This window comes from Dipteris shenzhenensis, chromosome 28, assembly GCF_047967505.1.
Source record: "Dipteris shenzhenensis isolate YYH24624 ecotype China chromosome 28, Dip_SZ_1.0, whole genome shotgun sequence".
NCBI classification, from domain to species: Eukaryota; Viridiplantae; Streptophyta; class Polypodiopsida; order Gleicheniales; family Dipteridaceae; genus Dipteris; species Dipteris shenzhenensis.
The window spans coordinates 31,020,165-31,046,594 of NC_141623.1; the positions used below are offsets into that span (position 1 = coordinate 31,020,165).

The 26,430-nt window shown below is 44.9% G+C and overlaps 1 protein-coding gene across 2 annotated transcripts in view; it reads right to left on the minus strand.

The window, feature by feature from the left end:
• Window positions 1-26,430, minus strand: part of LOC147883448 (coiled-coil domain-containing protein SCD2-like) — a 54,656-nt gene that overhangs the window by 18,800 nt on the left and 9,426 nt on the right. For both annotated transcript variants that reach the window (XM_087399351.1, XM_087399350.1), the window contains exons 6-11: window positions 23,586-23,635; window positions 23,467-23,494; window positions 17,493-17,567; window positions 17,279-17,389; window positions 16,973-17,033; window positions 16,205-16,330 (exon numbers count right to left, since the gene is read on the minus strand). In XM_087399351.1, coding sequence (XP_087255477.1) covers window positions 16,205-16,330; window positions 16,973-17,033; window positions 17,279-17,389; window positions 17,493-17,567; window positions 23,467-23,494; window positions 23,586-23,635 — 451 coding nt within the window. The remainder of the gene's footprint in view (window positions 1-16,204; window positions 16,331-16,972; window positions 17,034-17,278; window positions 17,390-17,492; window positions 17,568-23,466; window positions 23,495-23,585; window positions 23,636-26,430) is intronic.

Consider the following 26,430-nt stretch of genomic DNA (forward strand, 5'->3'; position numbering starts at 1 on the left):
ACCTCACTAAGCTGGCTGAAATAGCCGAGAGGAAATTGAATCCGTGTAAACCCTTCAACAAAGGAAATGAGAAAACTATTGTACAAAATGTTAACAGCCAATCACGTCCTAGATGGATACCATTTCCTTTCATGACTCACGATGAGAAGAAAAAGCTAATTAAGGAGGGAAAATGTTTCGGATGTAAGAAACATAAGCCAGGGCATCCATGGCATAAATGTTCTACTCTATTAGCAAAAATTGTCAAAACCAATTCTGTAAAAGGGAAAGGCAAAGCATCCAAGCAGGAGGGTGCGGCTTCTACCTCCTCATCCCAAGACTCTACGATGAACATAGAACCAAGAGTAAATGCTATCCATTCAGCCAACACTGGTGTATGGATGTGTGAACTGAATAGAGAGTAGGCATATTCATTGTAGAGTATGGACAGAGAATAAATATTTTTCTCCTCCGTGTAGAGCATTTGATAAGATAAATAGGGCTGAAATAGAAGAGTTGGAAAAAGGGATTGAAGGTCTATAGTTTCTATAGACTAAGTAGCTCTCCATCGCAAAATCATCCATAGCCAAGGTCTACCTAGTTCAATGAAAACATTTGGGTGAGAGAATCGTTTTAATACTGACCAATTTGTTGAGAATGTGTTTAAGCTTATTGAGCAGGTTACTGTAAAGAGATTTCAGCAGCTAAGTATTCATAAGAGGATTCTGAGCATGAAGAGATACTGAAGAGGCATTGCAGTGGTACTTCTGGATTTTGAATATTCAGCATCAAGAGGAACCAGAACTTGAAGATGAGATTTAAGTTCGGATTCAGAAGAGATCGTGTACTACCAGGAGAAGATTATTTGCAGATTATGAAGAGGAGATGCAAATGCAGAAGTAAAAGAGAAGCGTACGCAAGAGAAAGAGACAAGAGGGGATCCAGAAGAGGACTTCTGCCCATTCAAGCAGGAGGGAGTGTCATGACAAGAGAAATCACTAACCTATGATTAGTAGACATTAAAACATTATTATTATGTTATACGCCAATGGTATAACATGTATTTGTATTTATGATGGACACCGACCGATTTGTTATGGCGGTGGATCATCTGAGTAGATAGGACTAGTCGAGTTGGAGCTACTACTTCAGACGGCATCGAATTTGTGTTGAGATATTGAGCTCCACTCGTGATATGCCAGGGTGACCGTTGTGCATTTATGTCACCGACTGTTAGCTGCAGATGCGGTTGATACACCGCCCACGAATAATAGCTAGATGACAGCTATCCTTATGTACTCTAGTTCGTAGCTCAGTTAGTATGCCACCTTAGTTAGCTGAGTTTGGTTTGAGACCCACATATAGGATTCTTCTATTTCTTTGTACTAGAGTTCTTTTGGCTTACACAACTAAGAAGAGGAAAACTGTTTTCAGCCTCCACCTTTGTGTGTATTCCCCCATTGTGTATGTGAGAAAGCCGCAAGTGAGACTCCTTCTCCCACTATCTTCACATGGTATCAGAGCCTGGTTCATGGTAAGGAGCTCAAGAAAGTAAACCAAGTTCGCAGTGTCCTGGTAAGAGGACTAATGTTGCTTTCCTTTTTCGAGTTTGGGAGCAAATCTCTGCAAGTAGCACAACCGGAAGTGCAAGAGTGCACTGTCTCAGATTGAGACGCCCTTCGCGGTGTGGCGAGAGGGCATTATATGCTGCGGGAGATGGGCGAAGCCCTTAGTGACTTTATTTTTCTGATTCGAGGCCGTTTTGGGACCCATTTTGAAGGCGGAAGTTCTTCGCAGGCACTCAGAAAAAGGCCTTGTTTTTGCTGTGCGACCACTGCTCTGTAGATCGGTGAAAAGTTGCCGTAGAAATTGCATCGTATGCCTGTGCACAGAGATACTGGGAGTTACATAATCATCCTTATTGCCTGTTGATGCAAAATCGTCACTAGGAAGTGACTGTGTGGTCAAAATACCACTTTCGTCAGTTTTGCAGATTTGCCCGTGTGAGGCAGAAGCTGTGTTTTTTGCAGTGACATAATTTTTTACAGTGTTCTGTAATGGCGTCTGATTCTCTTTCACAGATTGTCACTGAAAAGCTTGACAAGAACAACTTCCAAGCATGGAAGTTTAGAATGACGAATTTCCTTATGGGAAAAGGCTATTGGGAGTTCATTACAGGAAATGAAGAAGAACCAGTTCTTCCTGATATTCCCAATCAACAGGAAATGCAGGCATTTAAAGGATGGCATGAGAGAGCCAGAAAAGTTATGTACTGGCTGTCTATCAGTATTTCGAATTCTATGATTGTGCATATTCAGGATGCAAGTACGCCAAAGGAGGCATGGGATACTTTGGCAAAAATGTACAGCACAAATACGCAAGCTAGGAAAATGCAGCTCAAGCAGGAGTTGCACAATGTGCAGAGAGAAAATATGAGCATAAATGACTACCACATGAAGGTGAAGAAAATTGCAGATGCACTTGCTTCCATTGGGTCGCCTGTGGAAGATGATGATCTAGTTTCTGTGACCTTGAATAGTCTAGGAAAGGATTATGCACAGTTCCGGACATCCATTGCCGTCCGTGAAAAATTTCCTGATTTTGAGGAGTTGTTTGCTCTTCTAATTTTTGAAGAGCAGAGAAATGGTGGTGCATCTTCTTCATGAGGAACTTCAAAAGAAACTGTCTACTCAAATGCTGGAAGAGGCAGAGGCAAAGGCAGAGGAGGCCGATCTGGAGGCCGTGGTAGAAATCAGAATATGCAACAAACTCAAGAAAACCAGTCCTTTGGAGGAGGACGTGGTAACTCTAGAGGCAGGGGGAGCCAAAGAGGTCGTGGTGAATGGCAGAGAGGTCAAAATGCAAACAGCAATGTTGAATGCTACTATTGTGGTAAAATGGATCATATGGCTAAAGACTGCTACAAAAAGCAGAATGACATCATGAATGGAAAATTGTAGCAAGGGAATTATGCATCTTCTAGTAGACAGGGTGATGACAAAAATGAGCATCTGTTTATGGTGCAGCACATGACCAATTCTGTGACAAGTACAGAAGAAAGCAATGATGTGTGGTATGTTAACTCAGGTGCGTCAAACCACATGACAGGTCATGCAAAATGGATGCAGGATGCAAGGAAAATGAAAAGACTAGGATTTGTGGAGACTGGTGATGATACTGCACATCCTATTGTGCAAATTGGTAAAATTCCTTTGTCTATGCAGGATGGGAAAAAGAAATACCTGTCTGATGTATTTCATGTCCCGAACATCACCAAGAACCTAGTTTCTGTTGGTCAAATGGTTGCGCAGGGCTTGCAGGTCAGGTTTAATCCTCATGGATGCTTTGTTGAGAATATGACAAATAATGGTCGCTTGATAGCAAAAGAAAAGAAGAAGGACAGGATGTTTACGTTGGATGCGGACATGCCTGAATTGAGTGCAGCAATGTTTGCACATGGGACCGATGTAGTTGCAGATATTGATATCTGGCATAAACGCATTGGTCATGTTAATGTACGACTTAAATCAATGCACGCCCAAAATATTGTTGCAGGATTGCCTAAATTCAAGGTTGCAGAAATGCATAAGATATGTGAAGCTTGTCAATTTGGAAAACAGGCAAGGAAACCATTTCCTAGGCATGTTCAAGAGAGTAAGAAGCCATTGGAATTAATCCACTCCGATGTGTGGACTACTAAAGCTGCATCTATTGGAGGCTGTCATTATTTTGTCACTTTTATTGATGACTACAGCAAAAAAGTTTGGGTGTATTTTATGAAAAAGAAAAGTGAAGTGTTTGGGCACTTCAAAGCTTTTAAAGCTATGGTTGAAAAAGAAACAGGCCTGCAAATAAAATGCCTAAGGTCAGATGGAGAGAGAGAGTACCTCTCAAATGAGTTTGCAAGATTCCTGCATGAGCATGGCATAAAGCAGCAATATTCATGCAGTCATACCCCACAGCAAAATGGACTTGCAAAAGGAAAAACAGGCATATTGGAGAGGTATCTCGGGCCATGCTAAATGAAAAAGACCTTCCAGATTATTATTGGGCTGAAGCAGTTGCTATAGCAGTTTACATAATGAACAGGACTCCCACTGCAGCAATACATGACATGACGCCAGAGGAGATGTATATTGATAGGAAACCAGATATTTCTCATTTGAAAATTTTTTGTTGCATTGCCTATGTTCATGTGCCAGATGAGTTGAGGTCCAAGTTGGATCCAAAAGCTGAGAAGTGCATCTTTATTGGTTATTCTCTGCAGCAGAAAGGGTATAGATGTTATAACCCTTCTACTCGTAAGTTTACAGTGAGCAGAGATGTTTTTGATGAGATGAGCAGCTGGTATAAACCAGTAAATGTGATTGATGATGTACATGCACAAAATGGTAATGCTGCACAGAGTTCACAGCAGCAATCACAAAATATTAGTCGACCTGCAGTGTCCTCTAGCAGTGGTTCACATACTTCGCTATGGACAGGCAGATTGAGATCAGGAGAATCTCCGCAAAGCAATGCAGATAGTGGTATGCCCGTATCACGAAAAGAGAAGGTAGATCAACCCATGTTTGATGTGAATGCAGGTCACTCTTATGTGGATGGTGAATCCAGTGGCTCAGAACAGAGCATTGATGATGAGTTGGGTATTCCTTCTGTTGTTACACCTGGAGTAAGGAAGACCATGGATGTTTTGAGAGCACCTGAAAGTGAGCCTATTTTGCGCAAGTCTACCAGAGCTAGATATCATGTGGATAGGCTGAAATATGATGGATTTACAGCCATTCACTACGCCTATATGGTCAAAGTGATAAATGAACCAGAACCCACTTCTTTTAAGCAAGCCATGGGAAAAGAAAAATGGGAGAAAGCCATGGTTGAAGAAATGGATGCCTTGGAAGCAAATGCTACATGGGAATTGGTACTTTGCCTAAAGACAAGAATGCAATTGGCTGTAAGTGGGTTTATAAGGATGAAGAAATGGATTCCTTGGAAGCAAATGCTACATGGGAATTGGTGCCTTTGCCTAAAGATAAGAATGCAATTGGCTGTAAGTGGGTTTATAAGGTCAAGCACAATGCAGATGGTTCTGTGAACAGATACAAGGCAAGATTAGTTGTCAAGGGGTATGCACAGACATATGGCATTGATTATGAAGAAACATTCAGTCCGATTGCAAGGATGGCAATCGTAAGAGTAGTCATTGCTATGGCTGCATCAAAGGGATGGTCTTTACATCAGATGGATGTAAAGAATGCCTTCTTGCATGGTGATTTGCAAGAAGAGGTCTTTATGAAGCAGCCACCAAGTTATGTTCATGCTGTTCATCCTGAGTTTGTTTGCAGGTTGAAGAAAGCCTTGTATGGCTTGAAGCAAGCACCTAGAGCATGGTCTGACAACATAGGACAGTATCTTGTCACTATTGGCTTTCAGATTTCCAAGGCAGATTTCTCACTTTATGTGAGAAAAACAGAGAAAGGTATTATGCTGCTTGTCATTTATGTTGATGATTTGATCATCACAGGTGATAGTGATGAAGATATCCTTCACATGAAAATGCTATTGAAGCAAAAGTTTGAGATGAAGGATTTGAGAGAGCTACGTTATTTCTTGGGCATTGAGGTGATTAGATCACCAAGTGGGATACAGCTCTTACATAGGCAGTATGGATTGGACATGCTGTCCAAATATGGGATGACAGGCTGTAAGCCTATTTCAGTTCCTTTGGAGCAAAATGTGAAGCTGAGCGCAGATGCAGGTGAGCTTTTGAAAGACCCTACTATGTACAGACACATAGTAGGAAGTTTGATTTATATGACTATTACCAGACCAGATTTGAGCTATGTTGTTAAATTGGTAAGTCAGTTTATGCAGACTCCAAGGAAACCGCATTTGGATGCGGCTAGACGCATACTCAGGTATGTGAAGTCCACATTGCAGTATGGACTATTTTATGAGGCTCAGGTTCAGATACAGTTGCATGGATACATTGATGCTGATTGGGCTGGTAGTATTTCTGATAGACGATCTACCAGTGGATATGTGTTCTCTTTTGGGAGTGCTGCAGTCACTTGGAGCAGCAAGAAACAGCCTACAGTTGCCTTGTCGAGCACAGAGGCTGAGTACAGGGGTGCAGCAATGGCTGCATGTGAGGTAGCTTGGTTGCATAAGCTACTTTATGATATGCATCAGTCTACAGATGGACCAATTGTCATTTATTGTGACAACATGAGCAGTATACACTTGGCAAATAACCCAGTCTATCATGCTAGAACAAAGCACATTGAGGTGCATTATCACTATGTGCGGGAGAAGGTTTTACTAAGTCTTATTGATCTAGTTTATGTCAGCACAGAGGATCAGGTAGCTGACATATTCACGAAGGCATTGGGCGCAGAGAAGCTGCGCAAGTTCAGAGACCTGCTTGGTGTGTAGGAATTGGGATTGAGCTCGAGGGAGAGTGTTGAGATATCGAGCTCCACTCGTGATATGCCAGGGTGACCGTTGTGCATTTATGTCACCGACTTGTTAGCTGCAGATGCGGTTGGTACACCGCCCACAAATAATAGCTGGATGACAGCTATCCTTATGTTACACCGCAACCTAGGTGGTATTGAAATGTTCTCAAAGAGGCACACCCATTCGATAAGTACTTGGTCAGATAACGGAACATTTTCGTGTCTTTGGATGTGTTGCATATGCCCATGTGCCTCTTGAGTTTCGACATAAGCAGTCAAACAAGGCCGCCTCAAACTGACCGACCAATAGCCTATTACTGACCGACTGGGCTGCTCTTGTCCACCAACCTGCTTACATGGCAATTGACTCGCCACATGACACTTTGCTGATGTGGCGCCTGAGCTATGATGGCTGCTGCTTGCGTGGCAGCCCACGTGGATGTTGTGTGCTGACTAGGCATGTCATGTGTATCTGATGTGTCCTGGGGTACACAAGACTAGCCCAGGTAGCCTGGGGAGGCTTAGGACTAGGCAAGCTTGATTTTTGGGTTGAGTGGCAAGGGTACGAACCAGTTAGGGTTCTTTGTTATTTTTGGCGCATTGGGACCGAGTCTATATAAGGGGCTCAGAGGTTCAGTTCTCAAGGCGTAGATGGGAGCAAGTCTCGTTCCCAGATGCTAGGTCTGATCTTGGATTGAGTCATGGACGCGCGCCTGCATGTTAGCGTAGCCCAAGGCCCAGCAGCAGATCCTAGGCCTCTAGGCGCCACCTAGTGGTATGGGACACTAGGCTGGTTAGGATATGGTTGGAAGTTCGTGCCAGTAGCTCAGCTCGTGGCTCGAAGGAGACATCTCCTGATTCGGGATCACATCCCGTAGATGTCATAGTTAAGAGGTGAGCAGCCCGCTCAGCTTCCTCACGTTGGGTGTATTCTTGAGTTTGTTTGCAGATCAGAGGTTTCAGGAGTGCTGGGGATGTGTCAGTTGGTATCAGAGCCAACTCCTGAGATAGGAATCTCTGTTACGAGTACTTTTGGACGTGATATTCTCCAGGTATGCCTCAATTTCGAAATTCATGTTCATGCTCTGCAAGTGTGAGCTGGTTCATCTGGGAAAGAAGGAAAGAGAGAGAGTGAGAGAAGGGTGAATTCGTTGCTAGATGTGAAGGGCTGAGAGAGAGAGAGACAGAGGTGTAGTTAGGAGGAAGCAGTGAGGTCCGGGTAGAGAAGTGCGAAGGGAGCCGTAAGGCAAGCGTAGTGCTGAGGCGTACCGAGAGGATCTCGTGTACGGGCTGGCTGCTTAGGGAACGCATTGGCATGCAAAAGAGGATCGCGGAGGGATGCCCAGCAGGCTGGAGTCAGATCGCGATCTCGGCCGGGTGCTATTCGGGGGGGCCTGGAGGCTAAGAAAAGCACCATCTCCTCCAAGTTTGGAGGGTGGGCTTTTGAATGCAGGGCTTTCTAAGAGCCTGCTTACCCACCTTATAACTTGGCCACTTTGTCTCTTACTCCAAGCCTGTGGAATGCGCATGCTTCAAGCTACTCTACGCCATCTTGTTAGGAAGCCAGATATGTTGTGCGACCCGCTGCAGACGTCCGTATGGCACAGCCAAGAGCGGGAGTATTCAGGTTAAGAGATTTGAGGTGATCGTCAGCTCGTACCAGTCTACCTTTTTCATCGGCCAACCTTTCCTTTCTTTCGTCACCTTCTATCTGACCAGCTTTCACTTCGTTCCTGTCTCCTAGCTCCGAGCCCACCTGTTGCTTCTCTTCTCTAGTCTACTTTCTTCATCAGATCAAATTTCAGTTATGGCTGATTCCGTAGATCCCGTACTTGCGATGGATGATCAAGATATGAGCTATCAGACAGATGATGACCAGAGCCTCTACGATGATTTGATTACGAAGACTGCCATTAGTGAATTCACCACTACTCTCGATGAAAAGTTTGAGCAGGTTAATGCGAATCAAACGGGGTTGACACAGCAACTCCAAGGGATTCAAACTTCACTCTCACTTTTGACTAGCATTGTTCAAGCGCTCACACAGGTGGATGCTTTGGCTTCAGTGTTAGGTCCAAATATCACTCCAGATCCTTATCCCAGAGATCAAAAATCCAAAACCAAGGAGGTGGTTGACACTTGGTTGCACAGGTGGCAAGTATACTTCCAGTTTCACCCTTACCCAGATGAAAAGAAAATGCAGCTTGCAGTATGGTATATGTCAAGGAAGGCTTTATTGTGGTGGAAGGAACTCCAACCAAAGCCCACAACATGGATTGAATTCGAAGAGGTCTTCAAGAAAGAGTTTCTGAAGAGGGAGGAAGATTATGATATCGTAGGCAACCTCAAGGCCCTCGATATGTCCAAGCTGAATTTGACTTTTGAGGTCTATCTTCAGAGGTTTCATGATTTGCAGACCAGAGCTACAAAGATGGACCCAGTTACCTTGTTAGGTTTCTTTGTGGATGGTTTGCCTAACTCGTACAAGCTACAGATTAAGAATAACAAGTGTACCACTTTGCAAGAGGCCATGAACTATGCGTGCATCTATGATGATACCATGGCCAGTGCAAAGGGAATCGCTATTGCCGACACGAGTGAAAAAAACAAGAGGAAGTTCTTCCAGTCGACAACTGATACCAAGGAGCCGAAGTCAATCAACGCCGCCTCCAAGAAGAACTCAACTCAGATAAAGAATGATCGTGTCCGTTTCCTACGCATCTTAAAGTTAAAGAAAGAAGCACATTGCTTCATATGTGAGGAGTGAGGCCACACTCGAAATGATTGTCCTATGCGCAAGAACCAGATGCAAGCGCCGGGACCAAAGCTCCATGCGAGGAAGTGCTTCCAGTCAACAACTGGTACCAGGGAGTCGAAGTCAATCGACAACGCCTCCAAGAAGAACTCGACTTAGACAAAGAATGATCGTGCCCGTTTCCTACGCACCTTGAAGTTAAAGAAAGAAGCATGTTGCTTCATATGCGAGGAGCCGGACCACACTCGAAATGATTATCCTACGCGCAAGAACCCGATGCAAGCGCCGGACCTGAAGCTCCATGCGGGACAAGGTACCAAAGCTAAGGGAGCTAACCAAGTTTCGATGACAGGTATTTCTATAAATGTCATTACCTGCCCACTTTCTTGTAATTGCACTTTTAATAATTCGTTATTTGGCTCCCATGACCTGCTCTGAGTTTATGGAGAAGTAAGGGACCAAAGAGTTCGCATTCTCTTTGACTCGGGCAGCTCTCAAAATTTTCTTAATTACAAACTTGTGCAGAGGATGGGACTGTCCACGATACCTAGCGATCACACCTACGAGGTGCAGCTTACAGCTGGAAAGCAGTTTTGGGATCGTAAGCTCGACGCACTTTCTATCCGTATTCAAGACTACACAGCTACTCTTACGTGCTATGTTATGCACATGGAACATGTGGACTTGTTAATCGGAATAGAGTGGTTTAAAACCCACGATATTCAGATTGGATGAAAAGAGCATACACTGTCTTTTTTGGATAAGGGCACCCAATTTTGTATTCAATGTGATAATATTCCCTCTTCTCAGGGACCTATTGTATTTGCGATGTAGCTTCAAAATATAATAAACACTTCTCATTATGATGTGTAACAGTGTGTTTTAATTCCACTTTCTTCATTTGTTGTCTCTGTTAATAACAAAAATGATTTAAGTGTTTGAACACCGTGAATTGAGAACGTTGTTAGATGATTTCATGGATATATTCCATGCTCAAGTGCCAGAAGGTTTACCTCCAAAACGAGCAGTAGATCATCGCATAGATTTAGTACCTGGGGCTCAACCTATTCGTATTCCACCTTATAGGATGAGCTAGCTTAAGGAGGATGAGTTAGCTTCACAGCTACAAGATTATCCCAATATGGGCTATATTCGCCCAAGTAAATCACCTTGGGGTGCACCTGTCCTCTTAAGAAAGAAGAAAGATGGTTCGTGGAGAATGTGTAGATTATAAACGATTAAATAAAGTGACAATTAAGAATCAATACCCTCTTCCTCGTTCCAATGATTTGATAGACTATTTAACTGAAGCGAAGTACTTCACTAAGATTGATTTGCGTACAGGTTATTACCAAATCCGTATCTATGCTAAACACATAGATAGAACCGCATTATGGCCAATACAAGTTTCTCGTATTATCTTTTGGTCTGACCAATGCTCCTGCTATCTTCCAACAAATGATGAACGATTTGTTCCGAGATTTTCTGGGCAAATTCGTTGTCATGTTCTTAGATGACATCTTGATATATAGCCGAATGCTCGAGGATCACATTGGACACCTTTGGATTGTCTTAGTTATTCTAAGACAACATAACCTCTATGCCAAGATGAGTAAATGTGACTTCTGGGAGACATTACCGAACCTCTAGAGGACATTCCTGGGTTTTTTAGCGAACTCAAGAGTGAGTTCTTAGAGGAGGGGAAGTATGTCAAGTGCATGGATTGGTATCTGACGTGTCCACGGGTACACAAGGCTAGCTCAGGTAGCCTGGGAAGGCTTAGGGCTAGGCAGGCTTGATTCTCGAGTTGAAGGACAAGGGTACGAACCAGTTAGGGTTCTTCGCTATTTTTGGCACATTGGGCCCGAGTCTATATAAGGGGCCCAGAGGTTCAATTCTCAATGAGCCGATGGGAGCAAGTCTCGTTCCCAGGTGCTAGGTCTGATCCTGGATTGAGTTGCGGATGCGCGCTTGCATCTCAGCGCAGCTCAAGGCCCAGCATCAGATCCCAGGCCTCTAGGGGCCACCTGGTGGTATGGGACACCATGCTGGTTAGGATCTGGTTGGGAGATCGTACCAGTAGCTCAGCTCGTGGCTCAGAGGGGACATCTCCTATTTTGAGATCGCATCCCATAGATGTCATGGTTGAGTGGTGAGCAGCCTGCTCAGATTCCTCACGTTAGGTGTGTTCTTGTGTTTCCTTGCAGATCAGAGGTTTCAGGAGTGCTAGGGATGTGTTAGTGTTTCGTTGGTGCCGGTCTCGAGTCCCTTGAATGATTGATATCAAATGTCGAGGCAGAGCACTGTTAATCTAGTAGATGAACTTGGACCTATGACCTGAGATTTTGACATCCAAGCCTTGGTGTTGATATTCTGGTTGGACTTCGAACTGGTGCCACCATCGTGCTCCCAAGATGGCATCAGTTGCCTAAGTAGGTGCAACCCTGAGTGGCCAACTCTGTACCCACCCTAAGATCTCCGGAGTGGTTGAAGCTACCTGCACGTTGCTCTCTATCTAGTGCTCTGGAATTGAACCATTCGAGGTCATTGCTTTCGTTGGCGTAAGAGGCCATTGAGCCTTCTGAGCTGCTTTGGTCGAGATGATGTCCTACGAACTGCCTAAATCTGCCAGGATATGGACCTTTTGACCGCCAACCTGTCCATAAAATTGAAACATATTGGGAAATTGACGAGGCTCCCCCTTCTCCTGAGCTTCAAGCTCCTAAATGACTATTGTGGTTATCCCTGTAGTCTGCTGGTCATCAAGCTCCTCAATGACTACTAAGGTTTTTGAAACTGTTGCTGAACCACTTGACGCGGCTCCTGCGTTGAGAAGCTTCTGGTAATGCGGGCAATCTTCCTTAATATGGCCCGACACATGACAATGGAAGCATCGGTTCTCTTTGGCATAGAGTGCTCGTGTCGCTTTATCCAAGTACCCACCATAGCCATTGCTATCCTTTGCCATCCAGCTCTTCTTTTGCTGCCTATTCCCACCATCACCTGGTGTCGGATCCTGGACTTCTTACTATTGACCTCCTTGGATCCTTGACCCTTGTGCATGAGCTCAAAATTCTGAGCAAGCTCGTATGCGCACTCATAATCCCATGGCCTGAAATTTTCGACATACCACTGGATGTCTATGGGCAGCCCATGGAGAAATTTACTCAGCTTCTAACTGTCCTCCAGCTGCAACTATATTAACACTAGAGTGAATTTATTGGCATAATCATGCACCGTCTCGCTGTCTCCCTGCCGTAGCTCATAGAGCTAACTCTGGAGCTTGTCCAAGTATTGTGGTGGCAAGACCCGTGATCGAAGATCTTTCATGAATTCTATGTGTCTCCTTGTTAGCATCATAGTGGTCCTTCTGTCACTTGAGCCAGCAGGTGACTGTCTCACCTATGAGATGCATGGATGCTAGGATGCACCGCTCATCCTTCGTAGGCAATCGAAGTGATTGAACCACGAAGACAACACTAAAGGTCCCTACTTACCATCGTAACGTGTGAAGTTAAGTTTCCCCGGAAAGGAAGGCTTGGCTGGGGATGGAAGTCTCTCCTTTTCTCCCCCTGCTGGTCGGAGCAAAGAAATGAGAAGCTGCCGGTCCCGTTCTTCCTTCTCTTCTCGAGCGGTACGTTCTCGGAGCTCCTTGGCCTCTGAGCCTTGCGGTCCCGGAGTTCCTTGGCTTCCCGAGCCTCTCAATCACGTCCGTCTTTTGCTTCTCGAGCCTCTTGATCATGTTCTTCTTTTGCCTCCTAAGCAAGCTTTTCGCGCTCTCTGGCGGCCTCCTTAGGATCTTCCCGCATCTCCTTAAGCTAGGTCATGTGAGTGAAGAGAGCCTCGGACTGTTGTTGCTGCATTTGCATCAGAGCCTGCCACATGGCTGTCATGGCAAGCATGGAAGTGCCTGCACGATTCTACGGTGGTGGTGGTTGAGGCACTGAACCCTCCCCCCTATGTTGGACTGCTCACTAGTGCTCATGTTGTGCTCATGTCTAGACCATTAACGATGGGGGCAGTCCCTTATTGACCTGAGCCTCTTGATTCGCGGAAAAAAAATTCCTCTCTTTACTGCACACCGCAAGGTGTAAAGACCTACAGGTGAAGATAGGAGCTGGCCCAATGCACGATGGAGTAAGGGAGTGAGTGGATAATGGAGTATGGTACTACCACTAGTCCAAGGTAGGGACAAAACAGAAAAATAGATACCCCTAAAAAACCCTCTATCTCAGGAAAGAATCTGAAGCCCTGATACCAATGTAGCGGGAGATAGACTATCCTAACTCTCTCTCCTACTTAATACTAACTGCAATTGCAAGATGATGCACCAAATACACATAGTGATACTGTGGATGTGAGTGAGAGAATCAGAGGGAGAGAAATGTAGTGGACCCGAAGAGGAATATATAACTGAAATGTATGAATGCCCAAAGGCCTGAATAGAATTGTATAGAGGGGCTGAAACCCTCAACTGCAGAACTGAAAAGACTAAGCTAACTAGTCTAGGGTAGGGACAAAATATAAAAAGAAATACCCCTACAAACCCCTCTGTCTCAGGAAAGAATGTGAAGCTCCGATACCAATGTAGCAGAAGATAGACTATCCCCACTCTAACCTGCTCAATACTAACTGTGACTGCAAGATGATGCACTCAATACACAAAGTGATACTGAGAATCAGAGGGAGAGAAATGTAGTGGACCTTCGAAGAGGAATATATAACTGAAATGTATGAATGCCCAAAGGGCTGAATACAACTGTATAAAGGGGCTGAAACCCTCAACTACAAAACTGAAAAGACTAAGCTAACTAGAGGAGGCGAATCCTCACTAGATCCCTACAGAAGCTGAGGCACCCTGCTGGTCTGCTGCGGGGAATCCTGGCTACCGCTGCTCTGAATGCATTAAGGCCTGAGGAGTGGATGAGAAATAAAAGCCAAGGGAGCTGCTTTTATAGGCCCCCTTGGGCCTCAAACTGACCGACCAGCAGCCTATTGCTGACCGACTGGGCTGCTCCTGTCCACCGACCTGCTTCTGGGTGCCCGCCTGCTGATGTCATTGCTGATGCAGCACCTGAGTTGTGCTGTCTGCTCTGAGCTGGCTGCTGCTTGCGTGGCAGTCCACGTGGCAGCAGGTTGACATGGCGATCCAAGTGGTTGCTGTGTGCTGACTGGGCAGCTCATGTGGCAGCTCAGCATGCCACGGGCTGACGATGCCCATGACACGTATAAGTTGCAAAGACTATGGACGGGATGTGTTCCTAGTTCATTGTTCGGGGTTCCTGGACGTGACGTGTTCACCAGAGGATCTTGGGCATGATGTGTTCTACAGCTCAGCATTCTTCACTTGGAAATCCATACCAACTATAGACAGGATGTGTGCCTAGATCATTCTTCAGGGTTCCTGGGCGTGACGTGCTCACTAGAGGATCTTGGGCGTGGTGTTCTACAGCTCAGCATTCTTCACGTGGAATTCCATGCACATTGGTATGGGAAATCACAGCCAAGCAGATCTCTTTACTTTTCGTGGTGGCATTATGTTTAGGGGATCCTGGGTTGTCAAGTGCCCTCTGAGGTTAATTCCAGCATTCGCGGCCGTTCAGACTATGTGCACACTATGAGCTGCAGCGAGGGTGTTAAAATTTAGGGCTTCCATGTGGGTGTGCCCACCTATACTTGGAGTAGGATTTTCTCTGAATTTGGGCCTGTTTGAGGCTGAATATGGGCTGGTTTACCCAGGTCTTGGAGCAAGCGCTGGTCAGGTTAGTTGGCTGACCAAGGCCAGGTCAGCCGACCTGACCTGCGTTGGGTCAACCGACCTTATATCTGGGTTGGCTGACCGAACCTGGGTCGGTCACTTGGCAGATTACTTATAAGGGCCTTCCCTCCCCATTGGAGGTGTCCTATTCTACACACACACACACACACACACACACACAGTTTGGGCAGTTTCCCTGATGCAACTTAGTTTCTTGCCTTAGACCTGAGCTCTCTCTCTTGCTATCTTGTGTTTTACACTTCCGCATGTGCAATGTTTGGCCACGTGGCATCCAGCCACTAGCCCACACTATGCAGCCCTTTATCCCTATCTGCTGTGGGTCTACTTTGCTGCCCAAAACCTGCCCATCTGTTGCACCTCACCTCTGTTCAGCCTCCTTCTAGCCTTAGATACACCTCCCCATTCTCCGTACTGTGCACTCAGGCCTTCCGTACCAGTCTGTACCCAAGTGGTGGTGACAGCCCGTACACATGCTGATGTCACCCGCCATGCAGGCGCCCTGCTCCATCCTCTTTTCGTTGCTGGAATCCCTGCGCAAACAGGGCCCTTCTATCTGCAGACAACCTCGTGGCATTTTAATGCCTTTGTTGTCCTCCATGGTGGCTTTCCCCTGCCAGGTACTTCCTTTTGTCTGCTGCCCACATGGCAGCCCATGTGGCAACCCCATGACTAATCCTTTTGTCCTATGGTCAACCCCCCCGATGCACTCCTCATTTGGGGGCTCAAAGGTGGGCAGGTGACCAACCTTAATCCAGCAAAAACTGCATAACTGCTACTCAAATTCTAATAATAGATTATAGCAAAAAGTAAATGCCTGTCAATGCGCAAGCATAAAACACCAATATTGCATTATTTATCTACAGATGGCAACAAATGCAGCTACCTATTATATATCTACTATCAGCATTACAGGGGCAAAACAGGGAAGGGGGATCTATTGTGGAACTCAAAACCTTCATAAACTAATCATAGATTATGGGAAAGAAGAATGCATATCGATGTTCACAATATTGCATTATTTAGCTACAAAAGGCAGCTATTATATATCTACTACAGCATCTCACGCAAAATGCAAGACAAATAAACTTAGCCTAGGGCTTTCAGGCAATAAAAGGACTTTCTTGTGTGCCATGCCTCATTCATTACCACCAAGCACTTTTCTTAAACTTCCGCAAATGCATGCCAGGTTAAAGAAATTCATCCAAACCACATTAAAGTTAATATCTACGGTACCATTTCGCTCATCTCGCAAAGGGTCCTCCTTTGCCTTCTGGCCAGCTGATAAGACAACTTCTAGCGGAAGAGGTGCAAAGGATGACCAATACTCCTGTTTTGGACCTGCAATTTCCGCATGTATACCTAAAAATACACACCCAGACAAAATTAAATGAAAACCTTACTAGATCCTGGCCCACGACTCTCTCTCTCTCTCTCTCTGCCCCCACCCTTCTCATTCAATACTGCAAGAGTTCAATGTTTAAAGTGGGGCATTTGCAAAGTATCAGTGAGCTGTAAAGCCCTATAATAAAAGAGATCGACTGAATATTCACCAAAGCCTAGCAGAGATATTCTAGGTTGGGAGAATAGTTCATGTGTAATATTTTGAAGTACTGCAATGGAATGAATATCACAGTTTCTGAAACATAGTATTTGTGCATCTAGAGAATATGTACATAAAGTCTGCAATATCTCTCTAAATATATATAGGAATTGGTAAAAGAGATTCATAACTGTGAAACCCAGATCACAGTGACTAAGTTTGGAAGACCGCTTGACAATTACAGAACTGCTTACTGTGTTGTTACCTTAGATGTGTAACTACACTGAATGCCCTAATACTACTAAGACACTAACTTTCAAATACCCTTAATCAAATGCAGGAAAAAGGACCGCCAATCGACAACTTTAAATTGTAGAAGTATATGTAGAAAATCTTCCAAACACGACATTTAAATGCCTCGACTTAAGTAAGCACAAGCAACAACAAGGGAAGAAGGATACCATATCGCACAGACAAACCCCAATATCTGGCAAGCCAGCAGCGCTTCAAAACCACCTCTTCCTAGCAACAGCAAAAATATTCACTCTTTAGAAGTAAATATCTTTTCAAAGTTAACTATCAAAGGTTCAAATACCAGATATAAAGTCCAACATGCTCTACACATGAAAGACCAAACTAAGAAGGGAAAATCTAGATCCGCAGGAGCAAAGAGACCAGAAATGGACACGATAGGTTTGAATGCTAGATGTGAAGTCCACGTCGAGGTCTTCGGTGAAAACCAAACAAAGAAAGAAGAACAGACCGACCATGTCTTCCTGTGTCAAGATCATTCGTTGTGTCATAGTACGTAAAGAACGTGTCTCCGAATCTGCTTTGTTAGCTTGTTCAATTGCAGCACTTGCCTCCTCTCTTGCAGCCTGAACCAATTACCCAGATTCCACTTCATTATCCTCACAAAAAATCAAACTATGCAAAATATTAAAGCATGCCTATCACACTACAAAAAGAGCTGTAAAGTACCTCAACTTCTAAACGAAGTGCAGAGATTTCATCATCTTTCACACCTTTTGTTTGTGTAGCAGCTTTTAAAGCATCCTAAAGAGCACAGCACCAAGAAAATAAATTATGAACTGCATCTCTCTCTCTCTTTCTCTCTCTCTCTCTCTCTCTCTCTCTCTCTCTCTCTCTCCAGCTCACATAGAGGGTAGACGCACAGATTACACTCAGGGATATCGCCTCCATGTTCACCATCAGAGCCCGTCCAACAAGGGTTACTGTAGCCCTTGTTAGGCGTAGAGCTATGACCAGGAGACGTCGTAGGACCGCACCCTCGAGTGGCAAACAGAACTCTATTGCCGATTTCCTGCCTCCAGTGCCTCATCCACCTCTGATGTCCTGATGAGGATGAGGATGATGATCATGATGTGACTGATTTGTAGTTCGATCACCGACATGACTATTTTGTACTTAGTACTTACAACTATCATTCTGCATTATTTTTACATTATGCATTGGTGTGGTTGCTCGTTTAGTAGCTCCACCCTCACAGCTTGATTGTACCAGGGTTTCACAGTCTCATAGACCCATCGGTCTTCCGAAACTCTCTCTCTCTCTCTCTACACGCGCGTGTGTGTGTGTTCCACTCACTTACCATGAGGCTAACCAGCTTGCTTAGTTATCTAGGAGGATCTCGTACAATGACACACATTCAAGACCCGGTTAGCCTCGAGCCAGCTTCTAGTAGAGCTCATCGCCTATAGGGATAATTGCTTGCAGATATCAGAGGAGGGCTTCCTCGAACCACCAAGCTGCACATGGATCCAACCCCCATTCTTTGAGGATATCGATCAGGAAACTCCGTGTTTTGTCACACCAACGAGTAGATGGGCAGAGGTACAAGAGATAGACACGAGGACTTTACTTTCAGATGCTATATGTACTTTAATATATGAGGTCGTTACAGTTGTCTTTTCAAGGACGATCTCGGACAACTTTCCAACCGCCTGTCGCACCCAGATCCAAGATGTTTGGCGACTTTCATTCATGATGCCATACGACAAAGACCAACTGCGCAGAGCACATAGACAATGAAACCAGCCTCAAGGCCAACTAGAGGACAGTAATAGACAACTAACCAGCCAATGCCTCCACATTAAAATATTCAGCAAATATCCCAAGCACAAATTGGGAGCTAGAGTGCTCCTGCTCAAGAATAAGGACACAGAACAGCCCCAAACCTTGGCACCCCTTTCAGCATTTCTTTATTAATTGGAGAAATCAGCAAAGAAAATACACAATGAACTCAAACTCACTTGCATTCAATGCATTTCTCACTCCCTATAGGCATCAGTATCCCAAGCAATAACCTTGCTGGGCTCTGCTCTCACCCCCCAAAGGCAATAGGGATCCATCTCTGTTTCAAACACCGCATAAAACTTGGAGTTGTTGCTAGCAGCACATGCGGGGTTGCACAACTCCCCTCATTGCCACAGGTGTCCACTGGTTCACTGAAATACCCAAGCAATGGGTGAGAGCATAACTAGTCTGCCCGCAACCTTGGGAATAAGAACCTGAACTACAAGCATCCACTCTGAACCACCCTGCCAATAAAGTCTCTCCAAAGAAGCTCACAGCCAAAAGCCTTCACTAAGAGGCATGTTTGAACTCCTGAAGCTTAGACCAAACTCATTCACGAGCCAATGCATACCCTGCAGAAGAACCACATCTCAAGGCTGCCATATTGGCAGCAGCCCATACAAATCTTCTCCTAGCCATACAAGGGCAGTTCATACACAAGCCTTTGCACCCGTACACCTGTGGCAACTGTGACACCAAGTCATACCCAGCAAAACATCACAGCCCTCAAGAGGCATAATATAACATTCATCGCTGTCCACAAAGCTCTAGATGTGCAAGCGGAGCTTTCTAATGATAGGGGTGACAAGAGTCCTAAACCCAGACAAGCCAAGCCCACCTCGCTCATAGGCCCCATCTCCTCTACATGGATTCCAAGTTTGCCTGCCAACTCCGGAGACATAAAGTTTGCACGAGCCTCTGGGTCAAAGACGATCAATGACATATAATCTCTCACTTTGCCCCATGCCCTGCAGAACTCCGTAGCATCCCCATTGGGCTGCTGACTGATAACATCAAGCATTAATCTTGCAGAAGGCTTAGGCTTCTTGCCTTTCTGCTCATACCTATCATCCATTTTCCCTTCAAGCTTGTGTTTTGGGCATTCTCGTGCCACGTGCCCCTTTTCCTTGCAGTGAAAGCATTTATTGGCCTCCATCAACGCTTTCCTTTCCTCACGTGACAGCCAATTAGAGCATGGCCTATCCCGCTTCTTCCTCTTTGTTGAATGGAGCCTTGAAAGCATTCCCTGCTTTCTTAGAGCTATCAGACTTACTGCTCTTATACCGTGGTGAATCAGCTGTGATACCATTTTCAATTAGCTGAGACTTGTTGGTTACCCTTGTCTTTGTGCAGTAGTCTCTGATTTCCTTGGGCAGCCCACAGCTGTATCTTCCACTTTGCTCCGACAAAGGCACATGCCAATAAGAGCTAAATGGCAATAGGGCTTCCTAAAACTTTTTAGTATAGTCTTTCAAGTTATGGCAGTTGACAGCATCTAACTTGTGTCATGCTTCCAACGTAGTGATCAACCAAGTAGATGAGAATACCTTTTTGATCTAAACCCAATTGGTCAGTGCTTTGTTCTATAGCAACAAATTGGTCCACCACTGTAAAGCATCTCTCTTCAGGAAAGTGGCTGCCTTCGCATTTTAGAAGACTCAGTGAATTTCCCTCTTGAGAACACTGCATCAAACTGTTGCACAAAAGTTCGAGCCTTCAACCTATCTTGAGCCCCATTGAAGGTCTCAAACTTCACTACTGCCCCACCTTCCTTGTAATCCTTTACCTTACTTTTGGGTGTTAGGATGCATAGCATGACCTCCAGCCTGTCCTACACTGCCACTACTCATTGGAGGGTTTGCCAAACCAGCCCCACGCATTCCAAACATACCCGTGGGAGCTCCAAAATTCTTGGCATTCCACCTTGCATTCCTGATTGCATGCCAATATTCCCATACATTATATTATGCATTTCGGGCTGCATACCCCACAAACATATTCCCTTGTGTACCCGGCATACCAGGCTGAGAACCCATTGGGTAATTTCCAAGCATTCCAGCTATATCTACAGCTTGACCAGCCATACCTTGGAACACCGAACCACCACCAAAATAAGGATCGGGGGAAATCTTGTTGTCCCTGATTTGCATTCTGAAAATTATTCCCTTGAGCATGCAACTCCCCACCAGGGCCATAAATAGATTGCTGCAATGGAGCACCCTGTCTATTTGGCATTTGTCCATAGAATGGCATGGAACCATCGGGCTGCTTCTGAGCCCCATCAGTTTCCCCTAGATGTGGATGACCCTTTTTCTTTTTAGACTTAAAAGGAGTTTGCATAAACTTAGCAAACATTGGGTCCTGCGTGGGTGAGATGAGCAAATGCTGTCACTGCAGTTAACAGTTGTGCTTTAAACAATGCATCAGCCTCCACTACATCCTCAGCATCATTAGACCCTCCAAGCTGTGTTTCATTCACACCAAGAGCACTTACAGCTCGCTGTCCATCAGCATTTTGAGAATCCTGAGAAGTTCCCGCATTCATTGGCAGTGCATCTTGCTCATCCTGAGAGGAACTCCTCCATATCCCAATCATCATCCATTAGAGACATATTTGCTGAATTTTTCTTTGATGTAATCCAATTACAATAGGCAATTCTTCACCAAAGACAATCACGGCTCACCCCCTTAAGAAAGATGGTGATGTCTCAGCAACGGAACCATGAAATCGGCCTCAAGGCCAACTAGAGGACAGTAATACACAACTAACCAGCCAATGTTTTCACATTAAAAATTTCAGCATATATCCAAAGCTTAGGAGCTAGAGTGCTCTTGCTCAAGAACAAGGACACAGAATGGCTCTAAACCTTGGCGCCCCTTTCGGTATTTCTTTATGGATTGGAGAAACCGGCAAATAAGATGCACATTGAATTCAATCTCACTTGCATTCAATTTATTTCTCACTCTCAATAGGCATCAGTATCCCAAGCAATGACCCTAATGGGCTCTGCTCTCACACCCCAAAGGCATTAGGCATCCATCTCTGTTTCAAACACCTGCATAAACTTGGAGTTGTTGCTAGCAGCCCATGCGGGGTTGCACAACTCCCCTAACAGCAATACCCAAGCAATGGGTGAGCATAACTAGTCTGCCCGCAACCTCGGGAATAAGAACCTAAACTGCAAGCATCCATTGTGAACCACCATGCCAACTAAGCCTCTCCAAAGCAGCTCACAGCCAAGAGCCTTCACTAAGAGGCAGAACTCTTAACCAATCCAGAAGCTCATACCCAGCTCATTCACAAGCCAATGCATACCTTGCAGGAGAACCACGTCTCAACACTGCTATGTTGGCAGCAGCCCGTACAAATCTTCTCTTGGCCATACAAGGACAGTTTATAGTGAACCCGTATACCCGTGGTAAGAGCAATCCGTACGTAGCCGTATGTATTGTGTCCACGCAGTCACCAGCCCATGAGCATGAAGATCTGACCAGCATTCAAACACTCGTGACCAGCCCATGCTCTTGTATGCCTATCTTGACCAGCCCAAGGCCCGTGGCCCTATGAGCAATGTACGGACCTTAACGCCTAAAAGATTGGCCGTACGTAGCGTCCGTACTCCAAGGCTGTTATCCAAATGGCCGGCTTCTAAAACCTGTCAAGCTGCTCAATACCATCAGCCCTCGCGTGAAGCTTTTCTGCTCATCCTCGGCGTCGCACGAAAAATTCCTTCCCTTAGCTCGCATTGTCACCTACGCCTTACGTGAAAATTCTTAGATCCTTCCACAGCCAACCTTGCTAGTTCCATCAATGCCACATGGCGTCCCCCTCTTCATTTGCCTCCATTTTCCCCTCTAGAGGGGCAATTTTAAGGGCCCAACCAATGGCCCAACTTAAGAACCTTAGGGCCCTTTGCCCCGTCTTTGGAGCAATTCACTAGTTCACCCCCAAGGCACAAATCCCTAGGGGAAATTTTGCACACCCACATCCAATGGCCCTGCTCAATTGGTTTTGCTAGGGTCCTACCCACATGCAAGTTCCAAAACTCATGCCCTCGTGACACACGAGATCGAGGTATCCAACCAACTTGGCGGTAGACAAGAATGAAAAGAGAAAATAGCATAGCATGAGAAAGAGGCTCGAGAGGATTGGGAAGAAGGAAAAGAAAGAGGAGGAAGGTACAAGAGAGACGCCCCAGACCAGCAGTAGGCTGGAACGCAGAGGAAGAGAAAGAAAAATATATTGAAGTCTTCTGGAGGCCTCACATCCTATGAGACAAAGTATACTCAAATAGTCTCTCATACAAACTACCATGGGGCAAGCGCTCATTAGGGCCTTTCTTGAGTGCTATACCAAAAACCTAAAATTTAAAACTAAAAGATCTAGAGAAAAATGACAAATGTAGCCAAAGATGATCTTGGGGCCTCAGCAATCCTCGGATGGGATATTAAGGATATCTCATATCTGCCTCAATCGGGTCGTCTCTCGCTGTGGTGGGGGCGTGGCCTCCGTAATCTTTATACCCAATGGGCCATTTCGTGGACTTCGGAATAGGGACTCTTTGGCATGATGGGGGATACGCTTCAAACCTTCATTAGGGATTTCAAATGAACTACCCAAAGTAAGCCACTGACAATTCTAACCTTCTTAGGTGACACGCAAGAATTGGTGAATTTTTTAAACAAAAAATGGTAGAGGAAGGACTCCATGACCGTTGGTCCTATAGGGCGGCACTATAAACTAGTTTCTTCCAAATAACTTTTAACACTTGAATCCATACTTCAAGAAAAAGATGAGAACAGAACCCTGAGAAAGAGACCAATAGCAAGAATCAATGGACAACAAAACAATTTTTACCTCACGCTTCTTGAGAGCTGCTTCCTTTCTGCAAAATGGCAACCCCATATCTTAGTTTGGCTATCTCAATAGAGAGATTTTAATATTTCATTTGTAAGGACGCCATTGAAATATCTTACATCTTTAACGAGCGTGCCTCATATGAGATGCCTTCTCCGAAGTCTGCGACCTACAAATTCAAAGGCACTTTAAATATAAGCATCCCATGTACCACATAATTGTAAAGCTCAAAAGATGATAGCACTCGAAGAAGCTATGTATATATTGCATAAATCTTTTCACAGATCTATATGTACAAACCTCTCAACAAAGAAGTGTGTGCATGTATGCATGATTGTGTGCGTGTTCGAGATATCATAGTCAAAGAGTGGGGGAGATGTGATGTGTTGGTGTGTAGTACTAGGACATCTAGTACTAGTTCATGTGAGTCACGTGTGAGTGCCACGTGTCACTATGGGACTTATCCCATATGCACTTGATGCAAGTGTGTAGCCTATAAGGCTTGTACTTCACTTGTCTCATTTAGTGATGATGAATGAATGAAAGCCTTCATGGATTCTACATTTGTCTACCATGTCTTCACTCCTTAGCCTATCTCTCTCTCTCACTCACACCATGTTTCTCACATGGTATTATAGTAGGTCAATCTGTCATAGCCATCCTGCCACATCATCTCTGCCCTAACCCTAACCCTAACCCCAATTTCTCTCTAGCTGCCACCTCCTTTCAGCTGCTCCTACCCGATTAGGGTTTCTGCACAGCCACCTTCATTGCTGCCTTCATTCAGCCTCCTCCATAGCCACTTCACTTTCGTTTCTGCCTGTCTACAATTTTCAAACCCTGCCGCCTCTATTCCCCTCCTCTTTTCACTTCTATTCAGGTCTTTTTGGAGCTATAGGTGGCCCTATTATCTGCTGGTCGGCACACTGTTCAAGGCACGCCTGCATGTGTGGATCTTCGAAGCTGTTTTTGAGAATTTCAACACCAATTCTAGAATTTCCAGGCCGCTGCAGCAGAGCTGTCCACCTACGCACTGGTTGCAGAATTTCGTGACTTTTGGAGGTTTTTTTCACCTAGTTTGGAGCTGCTCTTGCATTTTCGGGTCATCTTAGGGTAGCTGCTGCAGAACCGCCTCTTCCAGAAGCATTTTCTCAGTTGCTCCTAGCCTCCAGCTCATCTAGAACAGCCGATTTTTGGACCAGTGACCTGCGCAACATTTGGGAATACTCTAGAGGCCTGCTACATCAGTTTTGGATCTGCTGTTGACTTTTTGGTACATCTACACGTCTACTGCAGCATCTCGGTGTAGTTTGGGGCTGGTTGAGGCGCTTACAAATTTCGAGATATATCATTGCATTCGGCGCCCCTACAGCTACCTTCTTGAGGATTCGGACCTGCTACAGCACTTGGAGTGGTTTGCACACCCACTAGTGCACATCTCTTGGCTCATTTTTGCATTTTGAGGCATCTACTTGCTGCTCTTTGATTCAGGTTCACTCAGTTCTACATTTCCAGGTGTATTCTTGCTGCTTTTCCATTAAGGTTTGCTTTTAGGAAGCTCCGAGGCCATTCACCAATAGCTGGACACGCTTATTCACACATTTCTAAAGCTGCTGCCCCATTTTAGAGCCCTAAACCAGCCTCTTCATTTGCTGGTTATCTAGTTCAGCTTGCTAGCTTTACTACCTCAGATTGATACTATGGAGCCTCGTCCTCGTGGTGAAGACCCATCAGCACCATTCTCAGCTAGGGATGAGCAGAATGACGAAGCAATAACATTTATTGGTGTGAGGTTGGCCAACAAACTGCTTCATCAACTTGACCTCACCACTTCAGCCAAGGAGACCCAGGACAAGCTCAAGAACATTTGTGCCACATCTATTGGACCTGAACAGCAAGCTTTATCAGCTATATTGCGTGATCTATCCCTCCCTGAGGTGGTAGATGATGCTTAGTTCTAGGTGTGTTTATGTTGAGTCAATAAAGGTTCTCAGTCTTGAGTTGTCCCTCTAAACTGAATGTATTTGGAGTCAATAAGAGGTACTCTGCCCTGGGTTTTCCCCCAAAAATGAATGTATTGTCTTTTACTTTGGTTTGATTGTATTGACCACCTAGTTCAGAGTAAGGGGGGTGACGAGTGATGGTTTGCCCTTGCGGGGGTGATGAGTGATGGTTTGCCCTTGCCGGTCGCAAGCTGACTGAGAAGTCACTATCACACGAAAGGTGTTGGATAGTTGGACTTGCTCTTTGCAGTATTGCGATGGAGGGGGGATCGGTCTACTCCTTACGTGTTGGATCTCACACTTTTTGCTCTGAAGGGGGGGGGTGGGAGATATCATAGCCAAAGAGTGTGTGGGAGATGTGATGTGTTCCTCAAATACAATAGAAAACAACAAAACCTTCAAGTCAATAAACTATGCTCACAATAGTACATGAGCAAAACAAAATAGCTGTCCACTCACAACAATTTAGATTCCACCTAACATGTAGTTCACAGGTTTTTGAGGCTTTCCAAGTACATTTGAGCATTAACACCACCACACGCATACTACACACACAGTGTGTGCGCACATGAGTGTGCATGTGCGTGTGCGTGTGCGTGTGCGCGCGCACGTGTGTGTGAAGGTGTTTGTAGATATGCATGTATGTCTATCTACATACATGTATATGTACGTAGATATACATGTATGTGGATATATGTAGATATACATGCACACACATACTTTTTTTTGGGTGAAATCCATTTCTCATTATATTACAAAAAACATATATATACCTTCATAAGTCTAGAATATATCCAATCTTACCAATTAATTTTTTATAGAACAAGCAAAAGGACAGAGGAAAATTTTAAAACAGTCCCAAAGGAAGGGACAATCAGCTACAAGCACACACTTTTTTTTGTTTGTGAAACCACTGTATTTATATCAAGAAAAGTTTTTACAATGAGAATAGTCTAAAGAA